Source organism: Amblyomma mixtum, chromosome 7, assembly GCF_055824585.1.
Source record: "Amblyomma mixtum isolate Tamu chromosome 7, ASM5582458v1, whole genome shotgun sequence".
NCBI classification, from domain to species: domain Eukaryota; kingdom Metazoa; phylum Arthropoda; class Arachnida; order Ixodida; family Ixodidae; genus Amblyomma; species Amblyomma mixtum.
The window spans coordinates 53,094,212-53,108,540 of NC_143018.1; the positions used below are offsets into that span (position 1 = coordinate 53,094,212).

At 45.3% G+C, this 14,329-nt stretch overlaps 1 protein-coding gene across 2 annotated transcripts in view; it reads right to left on the reverse strand.

The window, feature by feature from the left end:
* Positions 1–14,329, reverse strand: part of LOC149336094 (uncharacterized) — a 250,884-nt gene that overhangs the window by 50,604 nt on the left and 185,951 nt on the right. For both annotated transcript variants that reach the window (XM_089554654.1, XM_089554653.1), the window contains exons 3-4: positions 7,519–7,763; positions 3,580–3,740 (exon numbers count right to left, since the gene is read on the reverse strand). In XM_089554654.1, the coding sequence (XP_089410780.1) occupies positions 3,580–3,740; positions 7,519–7,763 (406 nt within the window). The remainder of the gene's footprint in view (positions 1–3,579; positions 3,741–7,518; positions 7,764–14,329) is intronic.

Sequence of the window (14,329 nt, forward strand, 5' to 3'; positions counted from 1 at the left end):
GATATGTAGAGGACAAAGCAGCTTAAAGAACACACAAAAGCAGCATAGAAGCATCTGAGCGGTGCTCCACAAGAACTCTTCGGGAATACAACCAAGCGTCTGTTGAACGCCTGCGCTGTGTCTTCCAGGTGTCTACCTTCTTAAGTAATTTGTACTGTGCCAGTGGGAACATCCCAACTGCTTAGTATTACTGTACTACCAACCCCTGCGGTCATTTAATAGTGCACAGAGATAGTTGGTTGTCTCCCTGAGATGTGCGTGTACACCCCAGGTATCGGCATCCTGGTAGCAGCAGATAAATACAAGTTTGAAAGGTTTGTATACGAGACGGAAGACCACATGATGTACAAGTATTCCCTGCGTTCTAAAATTTGAAATGTAGTTGTGTACGTTGCACCTCGATTAGTCAATCCGAGCTCAAGCATTCGCAGTGCCGGAATGTCGTATCTAAATCGCAAACTAGAGCTAAATAAAGCTGCCCTCTTATTCGTAACCTGCCTAGTGAGCTACTTGCTACAGCAGAACATGCGGTGGTGAGCCGCAATCTTCCATTCACGGAGAAATGCTACGGATTGCTTTGATGTTCGTCGTAGTGCATTGCGTAACTGCTCGGGAAGAGGCTGCGTCTTGTCCGTGCCACGAGTTTTATTGCTTCCCCCTATCGCAACGTCTTCGCCGTTAGCCGTGTTTTAGAAGTGCGTCTCGTAAAAAGTTAGGACATACGGGGGGAGCATTCGGTCCGTGTGCAGAGGCAGATTCAGCCTTGTGATTTATGGATGTTAGGTATCCCCGTGCATAATTCACGAAAATCGCCAGCATAGACGGTGATTAAAGTATGCACTGTAGCATTAGCGGTCGTGTCATAAGGCCACTTTTATGTATTTTGATATTTAATGGCCGACTTTGAGATTCTAAGTGTGGTCCTGTGCGTGCGTTCGTGTGTGTGTGTGTGTGTGTGTGTGTGTGTGTGTGTGTGTGTGCGTGGGTGCGTGCGTACGTGTGCGTGCGCGCGCGTGTGTGTGTGTGCGCGCGTGCGTGTGTGTGTGTGTGTGTGCGCGCGTGCGTGTGTGTGTGTGTGTGTGCGGGCGTGCGTGCGTACGTGTGCGTGTGTGCCCGTGTGCGCGTGCGTGTGTGTGTACGCGTGTGTGTGTGTACGCGTGTGTGTGTGTGTGTGCGTGTGTGTGTGTGCGTGTGTGCGCGCGCGCGTGTGTGTGTGTGTGTGCGTGTGCGTGCGTGTGTGTGTGTGTTTGTTTGTTTGTGTGTGTGTGTGTGCGTGTGCGTGCGTGTGTGTGTGTGTGTGTGTGTGTGTGTGTGTGTGTGTGTGTGTGTGTGTGTGTGGTGTGTGTGTGTGTGTGTGGTGTGTGTGTGTGTGTGTGTGTGTTTACAGCGTTTGCGAAAACTCTTAGCTCACATGCTTATTTTTCAGTCGTGTGGTATAGCACCGAATGCATCGCATCTGCCACAAAGTCTGTAAAGTAGGTCCATGCATAGCCCTTACTTTTAAAGATGCTTTACCTTACTATACAACCCTAAAGTGCTCCCAATAGGGTTCAGAAGGAAATCATGTGGAGTGAAGACATCTAACCAAATTATACACATGCACATGTGAAGGTATGTGAGCATATACGCGCAAGCAGCGACATAACAGGGTGTGAACTAAGCCATAGAATAGCACAGAGGCTCACTTCAAAAACATATGTGTCCTATAAACCTAGACCTCTTCTAGTGGTTGGTCATTACTGGTTTATCAAACTTAGCCACTTATATTGTCACGCGTGGTTCAGTACGTCAGGCACGGTTGGGTGCGTCTAAGCAGGCGACGACAGCGGACGTCGGTATCAGCCCAAAAGCGGAGCATCCGCTTGCCAGACACTTCAGCTTCTTTTCTTTCTAAGGCGAGCTCGCGCGCATTCCGCTCCGTCATGTTTCCAGGACAACGATGACGACGTATGGACGGTATCAATATACTGTCGTCATTGTATACTCTGAAAGTGAATACATCGAGAAACGTGGAATGGTTGCCTTCAATTACTTTCCACTAGCTCTGTATTCATCCAGAGCACAGTAAAAACGAAACGCTGATATCTGCAGCCTCTGTTGTGTTGCGAAGTCTTGCAACAAAAATAGACCATTAGAATCTTATTGAATATTGCCGATAATTGGCTAACACGGCTATCAATGTCGAACACGTGTTACCTTACCTCACGTTACCGAAGGACCCCTGTTGACATGAAAATTAAGTAACCGATATTTCGTAAAGCTCTCGTAGAGGGGCGTGAATACAATGCTCGTATGTATTTTCTTAGTCTCGATAGAGGTTAGCCTAGAGGGTCTTAATTACCTTCCAAATTTATAGGCGCGTCAACCAGGTATATTTATTCAAACAATTTTTTTTTGTTTTTACATACCGCAAACTCGACGTCGGTATTGCATGAGTGGAGCGCAATACAAACAAAGAAAGCCAACATACAACATTTAGGAGCAAGTTTGCACAAATTCTTCAAATGGCAATCCCAGTTGAAAAATACAAAATAGGGGGTGGCAAAACACGACAGCAAGTTTTGTCGTCTTGTCGTTAAGACAGATTTTTCTGTAGTAATGTGCAGTTGTCTGTGGTTGCGACAGAACTGGCTCTGTTGTTACGAGAGGAGACTGCTCAATACTTCAGAAAATCCTATCGTTCCTACAAGAATTTCTGTTTTCAGATTCCAAAATACTACAGGAATATCTGTTGTGACAGTAGACATTTTTTTTCGTGTATTTTTTAATACGATGGACTGATGTTGCCTGCTGAGGAATTCTGAGCCTCATTGATGTCAGTGAAAAAGATGTACTTAAAGACGCCCGTGCGGGCGCACAAAGGCGGAATGTTTAGCACATGGTGTTTCCTTGTAGGTGATGATTTGGAAGAAATCAGATAATAATGAAGCGAAGAGAAGTAATGTTAAGAAGAACAGAAAGCTGGGCGAGTTGGTTGTTATCCATTTTTTTAACAGCCCGAAAAGACGACGACGTTTACACACACAACAACACAGCGCTCGTGTTGTTGTGTGTGTAAACGTCGTCGCCTTTTCGCGCTGTTAAAAAATGAAGTAATGTTAATTTGATGGTATATGGCGGTTTAACGTACCAGAGCGACTCAGGCTATGAGCGACGCCGTAGTGAAGGGCTCTGGAAATTTCGACCAACTGAGGTTCTTTAACGTGCACTGACTTCGCTCAGTACACGAGCGTCTAGAATTTCACCTCCATGGAAATTCGACCGCCGCGGCCGGGATAGAACACGTGTCTTTCGGTTCAGAAGCCGAGCGCCGTAACCACTGAGCCTCCATGGCGGCGTACGTGAATTTGAAGCATTCAAGACGGCAACGAGCGGCAATAGTAGTGCGACTTAGCTGGCGACGAAAAGTAGACAGCGAAAAATCCTGGTCGAATTCCCTACAAACAAAACGCATGGCTTTCTTCTGCACAGATTTCACTTTGTTCATATCAGAGTGCGTATATGAGTTCCAAACTTGCACGGCGCCCAAACCACACCGCCCACAGACGGAAGAACATGTCCACAGATGTCATTGCTCACCCGAGATGGTCTTGACGAGGATTTCGACTCGCGCTCTGGCCTGCATCTTGGGCGAACCGCCGTCCTCGGCGATGACGGTGAAGGCGATCATGGAGTCGGCGACATCCGCCAGACTGCGGTTCAGCATCACCTCCCCCGTGATGCCGTCCAGGGCGAGGTACCTGGAATAAGAACAAAGAACGATTTTAAAATCTCGACATCTGCACTTATCAACTTACGGCTTCCAGTCGAAACGCTCTATTCGAAAAGACATCAACGTTCAAGAAGGAGATAACAGGCAGAACGAAGCGCTCGCCGCGAAATACGAGCTTTGGAAGATTGTCAACGCCTTCGGAGCCCGAAATGTTTCAGCGTGCTACAGCGATCACGGGTTGCACCGTGTTTCCGTAAAACAAAGATTGATCTCTTGTGGTTACACAAAGTCCTAGCTTGATCTCGATTAATGTTAAAACGCTACGTCCGCGCTAGTTTAGAAATAGTTACCACCACTACCTGCCGTTCCCCTCTCTGCGTGAACACAGTGGCAGCTTGTTGCTGACTTCTGACACGAACAAAAAGTGTACTGTGAAATATTTGCAGTAATTGTTTAAAGAAAACGACGATACTTGTTCGCAATTCTCAGAAGGCAGGAACAATATTTATTTATTTATTTATTTATTTATTTATTTATTTATTTATTTATTTATTTATTTATTTATTTATTTATTTATTTATTTATTTATTTATTTATTTATTTATTTATTTATTTATTTATTTATTTATTTATTTATTTATTTATTTATTTATTTATTTATTTATTTATTTATTTATTTATTTATTTATTTATTTATTTATTTATTTATTTATTTATTTATTTATTTATTTATTTATTTATTTATTTATTTATTTATTTATTTATTTATTAGTACCTCACAGGCCCCGAAGAGCATTGGGTGAGGGGGGCAAATCGAAAAAAAGGTATATACAGATGGAAAAAACCGTAATATCGGTACAAGAACGCGGTACAAGTTTCGGTTATGTTGAAATTTCGTGGGTTAAAGGAAAAAGAATTTATTCAGCGGTGACGGCGACCAACATTGGCAACAAGAAGACGGAGCAGTATAGAGCAGCCAACGGGAGACAAGAGTTTCAGCGGGAGAGTCGCGCCCTGGCAACCAGCCATTGCGATGAATGGCGGCAGCGCTTAGTGGTTACCTTCTTCTTTTACGCTTAACAGTCGAACTTCAAGAGGTATGAATGACAGCAGTGTGCAAAAGATAAGCGTTATTTATACTAACGCATTACGCTACGCATGCTAATACTGCTTGTACTTGTACATATACGCCTTTCCACATTTGCCTTCTCGAGCGCAGCCATATTACCACTGGATTGTGCTAGCAGAGCTCTGATTGGCTGATTTCATACAGGCAGCTACTGTGCATGCGCAGCACAGTCCAACAGGCACGCGCGCTCAACCAACCTGTAAACAGTGAAAAAGTCTATACAACAAAATCGTTGAGCAAAAATGTCCAGGAAACCCTCGACGTCCCAAGCAGCACAGATAGTGGGCCCAATATTGGAAACGTTTTGGCAAAGGAACAGGGTGAAACCATCCATTTGCAATACTGGGCTTATTACCTGTACTGCTTGAGGTGCGGTTTCTCCAGCTAAGCCTTCCTAATGAATATTAACGCTGGGCAGGGGTAAAGATACAAGCTCCTACTCTGCATCCAAACAAAGCAGAATGGAAGACATAGCCTTCCGCGAGATAAGACATAATGCTAACGGGACAGGTACTTAGTGCGCAACGGTTGCTTCAAAAGCAGGACACTCTGGGGAGAAAAAAAGGAAAGAGTTTTTTTTTTTTCACATGTGCCTCCTGGCAAAGTGCCGTGACGGGAAAGGGACGCAGCTGATAATCCAGGACATGTCGACCAGGCCGCACGGCATTCTTAATTGCCAGTACACACCACAGTAACTTTGGTTTCGCTTCGCCGCACCAATAACTTCCCAATATAACCGTCCAGAAAGTAGGACGGCAATGCGGCCGCCGCTGTGCAGTTGAAGTTTGGGGCTGCTTTCAAAAGGACTGGCGTTTTTCATAGCCTTCTAGTTCTTTTTCTGGCTTGGTTTGGTTTATGGGGGTTTAACGTTAAAAAGCGACTGAGGCTATGAGGGACGCCGTAGCGGACGGCTCCGGAAATTTCGACCACCTGAGGTTCTCTAACGTGCACCTACATCGCACAGAACACGGGCCTCTATAATTTCACCTCCATCGAAAGTCAACCGCCGTGGTCGGGATCAAACCCGCGTCTTTCGGGTCAGCAGCCAAGCACCATAACCGCTGAGCCACCGCAAACCACTGAGATGGATGCTGTTGCACATGAGCGCGGATATATTCAACTGACCAGAATGAGAAGTTCTCTCGGAAACTGCTGAGAACAAATGAGTTGGTAGAGTGACATTCAGTGATGACATTATTCTTTGACGTGTATTCCTGCTAGTATTTCCTGCGATCATTAAACCTTTCTGCCTATGCCCACACCAACATGGGGGTGCACAAAGGAATCTATTTGGAAGCCTACGGCAGAAATGTACGTGTTCCGGCACAGCTCACAAGTTTCTGAATGCTTAAGAAATAAACCTTTTTTGCCAGTTGGGTAAAATACCAGAAAAGTGCCATCTAATTGCTTATTGAGGAGAGCACACATTCGAACATCACCCACGTGGCGTTCAAGGTTCCTTGGAAGCTCTCGGTGACGTTTACTTATGTACATAAGAGAACAATTTTTCATGCCAAGGCCTAAGTTTCCTCCGTTTGGATGAATCGTTGATCTCTGCTGCGGTGAAAGTTTCATCACTAAAACCCCAACCCGTAAGCTTCTGAGCTCATTCTCAAAATTACAGATTTGATTTTTGAAATGTTGATCCTAAATATTATATCATATGCCGTTGAGGAGCAATGATTGCAAAAACAAATTAGCGATTTCCGGTTAGCGTGTAAATGGGCTAGAAGAGGTTAACGCGTAGTTAAATTCTTTATCAACATATGATGCACCGGAGCGTCACATACAGCGCCCTTTCCGATGCGTTCGTAAATATATAAATAATCGGTTCACTGCCACCTGGGCTTAGTTTAACCTTCGTAACTTTTCTTGGCAGAGTGGAGATGCAGAACTAGGATTTCGCGCAAGTAAAAGAAAGCTTTATATCTAGTAAACGGTGTCTCAGAGTTAGTACTCGTAAAATGCCTCTGAGCATGTTGTATTCTTTTCGTAAGACTAACGCTTCAAGCTCCTCAGCTTAGCCTCGCAAGTGGGCAAAGTGATCCGTGTCAGTTAGTATGGTCGACTTCACAGTGTAAATGATGGCTCCTAGGGAAGCGGAATTGTAGATAATCGAAAGACACTTGAGCTCATGAAAACGTTGCCACGGGCATCGCATGCCCTGAAGCTTCCTCACAAGCGTGAAAGCGGGTGTTTGCCGCTTGAAACACTGACTGAAATCTATAGATAACCGCCCAGCATTGCAACCAGTCTTCATATGACAGCTAGCCACGGTATTCTTTGCTTGTGTTTAAATTCCCGCCACCACAATCGAGGTCTCCACAAGACACCGTAGAAGGCGGCTGGCGTTAACCCACAAAACAAAGTTCGGAACTTATACTGAAGGGATTTAATGCTTGCTGCCAGCCTTTCTTTCGGAGCACGAAACCGAAAGAAGTAAAAAAGTTCAAAGGAAACTCAAGCAATATCATACGTATTTCACTGTTAGCTCTGTGTGCAATAACAATATTGAAGAGAATAATGTAACCATTTAATGTGCTCAACAGCTTGCACAAAGGTAGAGTCACGTTACGTGTCATTAAGTGACATAGTTATATGCGAACCACGACCATGAGGTCGTGGAGTCTTGTTACAGTAGATGACGGAGTAAGAGGGCGAGGCCGGCATAATTTACCTGAGCGCCCTCGTGGACTCCGGTCCGGCCTCGAGGCGGTAGTAGACTTCGGCGTTATAGGGCACCGGGTCCGGGTCGTGGGCGCGCACCTGCAGCACCCGGTAGCCCGGTCGAGTGCGGGTCTGGTGCACCTCCGTGCGGTACACCGTGTGTTCGAATCGGGGCGGGTACTCGTTGGGCACAGTCACTTCGATCTGCATCGTCTTAACCTCGGTCACGCCCTGGCTCACGGCGGCAACGATCACCTGTGCAGACAAAGAGAGAGGAGAGAGAGAACACCGAGGGAAGGATAAACTTGCAACAATATGTATCCTTCCTCCGTTTGTGGTTTACGTATTCAAATACTTAAGAAATTTCAAGCGGCTCCTCGAAGCATAGTTTCGTGACCGACACATTGATTCACAAACACACTTCCGGGCATGCACAAGGAATAAAAGAGGAGAAATACCTGCGTAGTGAAAAAATCAGCTCAAATACAAATCGCAAAAAAATAACTGAGGTAAAATGATTGCTGACACGTTCAGGTACAAATTACCCTGTCGGACGAAAATTTTCAACCTCAAAATTACGCAAGGAACATGCCTAGCTTGCAGGGCGAAAAAATGCTACCGTTGCTGGTTATCTGCGATTATTTGATAAGGTTCGCATATGTCTACAGCCTGACTATACACTGCTTTCAGGAGCTCAAGCGCACCCCTTTTGATGGAGTCATCATGCCTGGACAAATTTCACGCTCTCCATGCTACACGCACACTACACTACACTACACTACACTACACTACACTACACTACACTACACTACACTACACTACACTACACTACACTACACTACACTACACTACACTACACTACACTACACTACACTACACGGCTTCCCAATACACGCCCTCCTACCCTCACCGGGCCTACTTCCTCAGAATGAGGGCCCTATTTAAACCCCTAATGAGAAGGCAAGATAACCGCTGGTCCTTAAGGGTAACGGAGTGGATTACAAGAGAATGCAAGCGCAGCAGGGGATGCTAGAAAGTTAGGTGGGCGGATGAGATTAAGAAGTTTGCGGGAATACGGTGGCCGCAGCTGGCAAAGGACACGGTTAAGTGGCGAGACCTGAGAGAGGCCTTTGCCTTGCAGTGGACATAGTCAGGCGCATGGTGATGCTAATAAATTATGAACGCTTTGCCGATACGAATGCATGTCCTCCTGTCGAAACGGTGGAGAGCACCCTGAGGCTTTCACCTCCTTTGTTCACATTTTGTACATGCCTCTATCTGCTCTCTCTCTACCATAGCCGCCATATTATAGGCGTTTTAAAGTTCTGATACAAGGAAAAAAGTAAACGAAAATAAACCCTATTCGACGTCACACCGGTGCCATCCAAAAATAAGCAGGCGTGCATCTTGAAATTAGCTATTTGCCTTCTTTCCTCAAGGCTAGTTTGAGATGGTCTTCAGTGGCGTTTCGCGAAGTGTTTGAAATATAATCTCAAGCCATTGGCAGGCCATTCGCAACGTCCGAAACTGGCACAAAACAAATTAATTGAACATAAGGTCACACCGTTACGCAGTAGTGAAAAACACTATAGAATGCGTTATTGATAAAACTCGTATGAACTGAAAAATGATATGCACCAAGGAACTCTGAAGTAAACCTCTTTACTTCCTTTCAAAAACGTTCAAAAACAACAAAGAGAGAGACAACGCAACGAAGACTACAATAGCATTCTTTAGAATAAACAGCACAGGAATTCGGGACGGAGCAAGTACACTGTGAATAAAAAAGTGTAAAAAGAGAGTAATCTGTCCTCTAGCGCACTCTCTAGGATAACAGAGGGTGCACTAGAGGATGCCTTACTCCATTTACTGCCATATAGGCGTATTAGTGTTAGGGTGATATAGGCAGGATTGGTGCCCGTCTAGTCTACGTGCTGTGTTTTTTGTTCTCCACTTTTTTTGTTCAAGAGTCATGCTTCAACTAGCTTAACTGTCGGTTCTGCTACAAGAGCAGAAACAACAGTATTTTCTTTTCTTTTGTGTGGAATGCCACCAAGCTTTTGTTTTATTTCCCTTATGTGGTAGAGGTGTACACGGACAACATCCGAATCAAAAACTGTAATTTTACCACGGGCTCTAGGCGTACTGAGAGCATAGGGGAACAAATATGCTGAAGGCAGAGGCCGCGCCCAGCATTCGTTATATCTTGTTTCGCGCTAAACGGTCGATTCCGGGGAATCCCAGGCTTCACTGCTCGCACAACAGATGCTACTATTTGGAGTACCGGTTTTGAGAGATGCATGCTTTTCTTAAGGGGCAATCAGCGGAACAGTCATAGAGAAAAGATTGCGGGATGCGGACTCATAGAGAAAAAAAATTACTGCAGCACGGTTAGGCCCAGCAGGTCAGTGAAACACATAGAAGCGCGAGGAAACATGCGTGCTCCACCTGCAAGAGGAAAGGCAAGTGAGTGGCTAGCGAGGCTACGCAGAATTTTTTTCCCCCAAATCTGCATCCAGGAAACGCCCCACCTTCACTGTATACCTTTGTGATTTCCGTTTACATAAAGCGCCACCTGGATAGCAATACATGGCGCACTCAAGAAGAGTTTCCTTATATATTTGTTGCCATTCCGACAACAATATTTTTTTTTTACTAAGCATCTCGATCCTGAGGGCGCTTTCAGAATCAATGACAGAGTTCCTTTTAGTCAAAGTGAAATTCCAGTGCTAAAGATGATTCCTTCAGTCCCTCATATGGAGCGGGTTCAGGCCGCAGAAGCAAAGTGGACGGGGCAAGGAATAAGTTTTTCTTTAATGCGTTCGCGCCAGCAAGGGCTACACTATAACAAAACTACGTTGCTTGTGAACTCGCGGTTTGCCGTTATGGCATCCAAATGACCAGCAAAACAACACCCCTAACAGCGATTGTGAGCTTCTCTGAGCCCCCGTGTCCACGTAACTGCGCTATTTTTGTACTTTGCTTTATTTTACGTTGGGGCACATTGTTCTTAAAGCGGAAAGGTATAGTCTGCTTTGTGTTGCCGACAACGAAAACAATACGGCGCTTGTACTGTGCAGTGAACAACGCGCACACGCTGGGAAAAAATATGGAGAGGGAATGAAACGCGGAAGGGATTGTGCGGCGCCGCTCTTTGCGTGTCCATACAAGCGTCCAATGATATCAAAGGCCGCCAACACAGCTCGCCATTACCACGGTTTGACGTGGCCGAGCTCTCGAATTTATTAGTCAAAGGGAGGCAAAACATGGACGACGCCCGGCAAGAAGGCGAAGTAACGCAATGAAAAGAAGAGAATGAAAATACAGTGAACAGATATAAAAATTAATATCAACGGTAGTCGAAACAACAAAGTTTGGGCCTGGCTTGGCTTGCGTTGACTCGACTTGAGGATGAGAGAGCGAGGGAAGTGCGAAGAGAGAGCGAAGGAAAGTGCACTAACAATAATAGAAGCATTAATAAAGAAAATGATGTTGGAGAGAAGAATAAGTGAAAGAGACGCAATATATTGCATGATATGATGGACTACAACTACGTAGTAATGCCTAGAAGGTCAAAAGCGATGAGCTGAACCTGACTTGGAGCTTGGCTTGGTTCGGCTCCCTCTGCAGAAAAAGTAAAAGTAAAGAAGAGAGAAAGCCAGTACTCAGAGGAAAGGCAGAGGAAAAATGCTTAGAAGGACGCGCAAGAAAAATAACCGAACAGAACTAAAGGATGCGCGAAAAGTGCTTCAATGGAATGAACCCCGGAAGATGTTCAGGAGACAGAGGCTGTGTTCACAAGGGGCAATGTGGCGACAGCAGCTCGTTGTCTGAGTGGGGAATAAAAGTTGTCCGCCATTGTGGGCCTCGCCATCAGGGTACTCTGTGTGCATTTTTTGTTTTTGTTTATTGTTTTACCAGAGTTTCTGACAAGGCCTACTGATGGCGTGGGCACGCAAAGGTCAGGATGGAAAAACCGAACAAGTAAAACGAGGAAGAACCGACCTTACATCCCGACACAACACCGCAGGAGACAGAGGAAAATGTATAAGAAGGGTAAGAAAAGTCCGGTGCGCACAAACTGAAACCAATTTCAGCAAACTCGGTAATTTGAAACGAACAGAAGCCGCGTAATCAGAGGAGCTCCGGCTAAGGAAGCAATTTCGTTAATGAACAGTCACGGATGAAAAAATATTGCATCTGCGAAGGAGGCTCTGGCAAACTGCGACAAAAGAAATAAAAGGTGTATGCAGAGAAGGAAGACCGAGGCGGAGCTTCACAATAAGCTATAATGTGATCGCGTAAAGTAATGCGAACGCGAATCAGGACCCGCTGTCGAAAAGAAAAGATAATGGAGTGAAGGGACGAAAGAAAGTAACAAATGAGGTAAAAGTGGAATCAAAGAAATAACGAAAGAAAGCAAGAAATTAAGAGAAGAAAGAATGGAATAGGAATTCAATTAAGGAAGGAGGAAAATGAGCAAAAAAGGAAAAAGAAAGAGAGGAAAAAGAAATAAACTGAAAAAAGAAAAATTAAGTAGGAAGAAAGAAGGAAAGTAAAAATCACAGGAGTAAACATTGAAGGAAGGAGAGGAAGAACGGAGGAAATAAAGACAGAAGGAAAGCGAAAGGAAGGAAGGAAGGAAGGAAGGAAGGAAGGAAGGAAGGAAGGAAGGAAGGAAGGAAGGAAGGAAGGAAGGAAGGAAGGAAGGAAGGAAGGAAGGAAGGAAGGAAGGAAGGAAGGAAGGTAGGTAGGTTTGGTTTGGTTTACGGGGTTTAGCGTCCCAAAGCGACTAAGGCTATGAGAGACGCCGTAGTGGAGGGCTCCGGAAATTTCGAAGGAAGGAAGGAAGGAAGGAAGGAAGGAAGGAAGGAAGGAAGGAAGGAAGGAAGGAAGGAAGGAAGGACGGTAAAATAAACAAATAACAGAAACAAACAAGTAACTGTGCAATCCACAGTAACTGTGGATCAGGAGCCCTACAAATTCATTCCATGAGGAAGTAATGGCAAGTCCTCGAGAGTCCGAGTCGTGGCAGTGCAGTTCGCATCCAAAAGGACTAAGTTTTACACCCATTTTACTCGGTTGAGTCATAAAGAGTACTTCGCTCCGAGTGACAGAAACAAACTGGCATGAGAAGCGGAACATGAAAACGCCCCCACAAATGTAATTTTAACATTGCTCGGGAACACAGGGCGACAAGGCAGGCAAAAAATAATAAAAAGGGCCAGCCGACGGAAGGAAAAGTCGCGTGGAGACTTCGAGATCGAGAAGAGTCCAGGAAAGGACAGCGGCCTGCTGACACAACTCTCGGCACCGGAAATATGGCATCGCTCTCAGCCACCGCAGGCCAAATGATCAAATCGCTCTTCTATCATGCGGATGCTGAAAGGAGAAGTTGATCTAAAATGGGAGTGGTGGGAAGACAGAGTACGCACTGGCCCTGTTTTCTTCCGCCAGTGCTGTGGTGGCGAAGCACGCAGACGCCGTGCCATTCAGGACGGACATTAGACTAATGGTAAACTGGAAATCAAATGGCATTTAGCACAAAGCAGAAATTGTTTACTAAGAGCCACGCTACAGCCAGTCGATACTGATGAAGGCACTGTGCTATAAACAGCGGAGCGCACCGCACCCAATGCCAGTGAAGGCAGCGTGTTCTAAAAAGTTGCAGTGAAGTGTTTCTTAGAAAATAGCCTGGTTCCCTCTACTATTAGTGGCGGCGGCAAAATAATGAAGTTGCTTAGTCTAGTTGCTTAAAGCCTCAAATTCAGTGACATCTAGCATACAGGCTGTAATTTTTATTAATATTGCGCCCATTTCATCTTGTTTTAATGCCCATCTTACAGCGCGGTACGTCCGACCACCACTGTTACTTACGACTGCCTTCGTGCTTTTAATAAAACTGCTTATAAACTCCATGGAAGGGCGCTCTGTGGGTGGTTTCGGCAGAACCAGGACACTCATGCTTCGAGCTACGCTATGCATAAACGGCAGAAGAACGGACATCCAATATTGCTATTCCTGCGGTTGCCGCATTAAGTGCCATGGCTCAAACGTCCATGGAAGCACATCACGGTGGTGTGCCTCTGGATTTGTGGCGCGATGAATTGCACGCCTGATTACGGATCAGAAGTTTCTAAGTACGCTTCCTTGTAGTCTCACTTTTTTCACGATAACTCGGGGGGGGGGGGGGGGGGTTTGGCGCGGACATCCGACGTGATGCTCCTTCGAGGAAACTCGAAATGACTGCGTTCGGTGTAAATTAAGTGAGCTCGATACACGAAACGAAAGGTGCTGCCAGCTTTGAGTGGGCGAAAATTCAATACGCTTCAGGACAGTTTCGTCAGTTTCGTCTCTCGTGCTCCAGGAAAGAAACTTTCACGAAAAACGCAAATAGAGAGGGAGATATTGGAAGCATTTAAGATTAAGAAGTTAGGCTCTGATTGCGTCAGCGACACTTCGGTAAAATTTTCATCTAGAGAGTTTCAGTATATGTGTGGGACTTAGTTTTCAGGTGCAAGAAAATTTCATCAACCGATAGCTTGATTTTTTTATCCTTTACTATGTAGGCATGAGTCTGCTTATGCGCATGTGCGTCCTACTCTGCTCGAAACTTTCTGGAAATAAAATATTCAGTTGTGTTCCAGCATTAACCTTGTGTATTTCTTCACCGTGTGAACGCGTCCTGCTTTGGTGGTTTTTCTATTCCTCTAGAACTTTCAGGCGAACGATAAACACCTCACGAGAATCCGCTTTTCGGTGCTACTCTGCACCGGCAGGCCACCAAGCTTGTTTGGTGGACTGCTACTAAAAACAAGCTT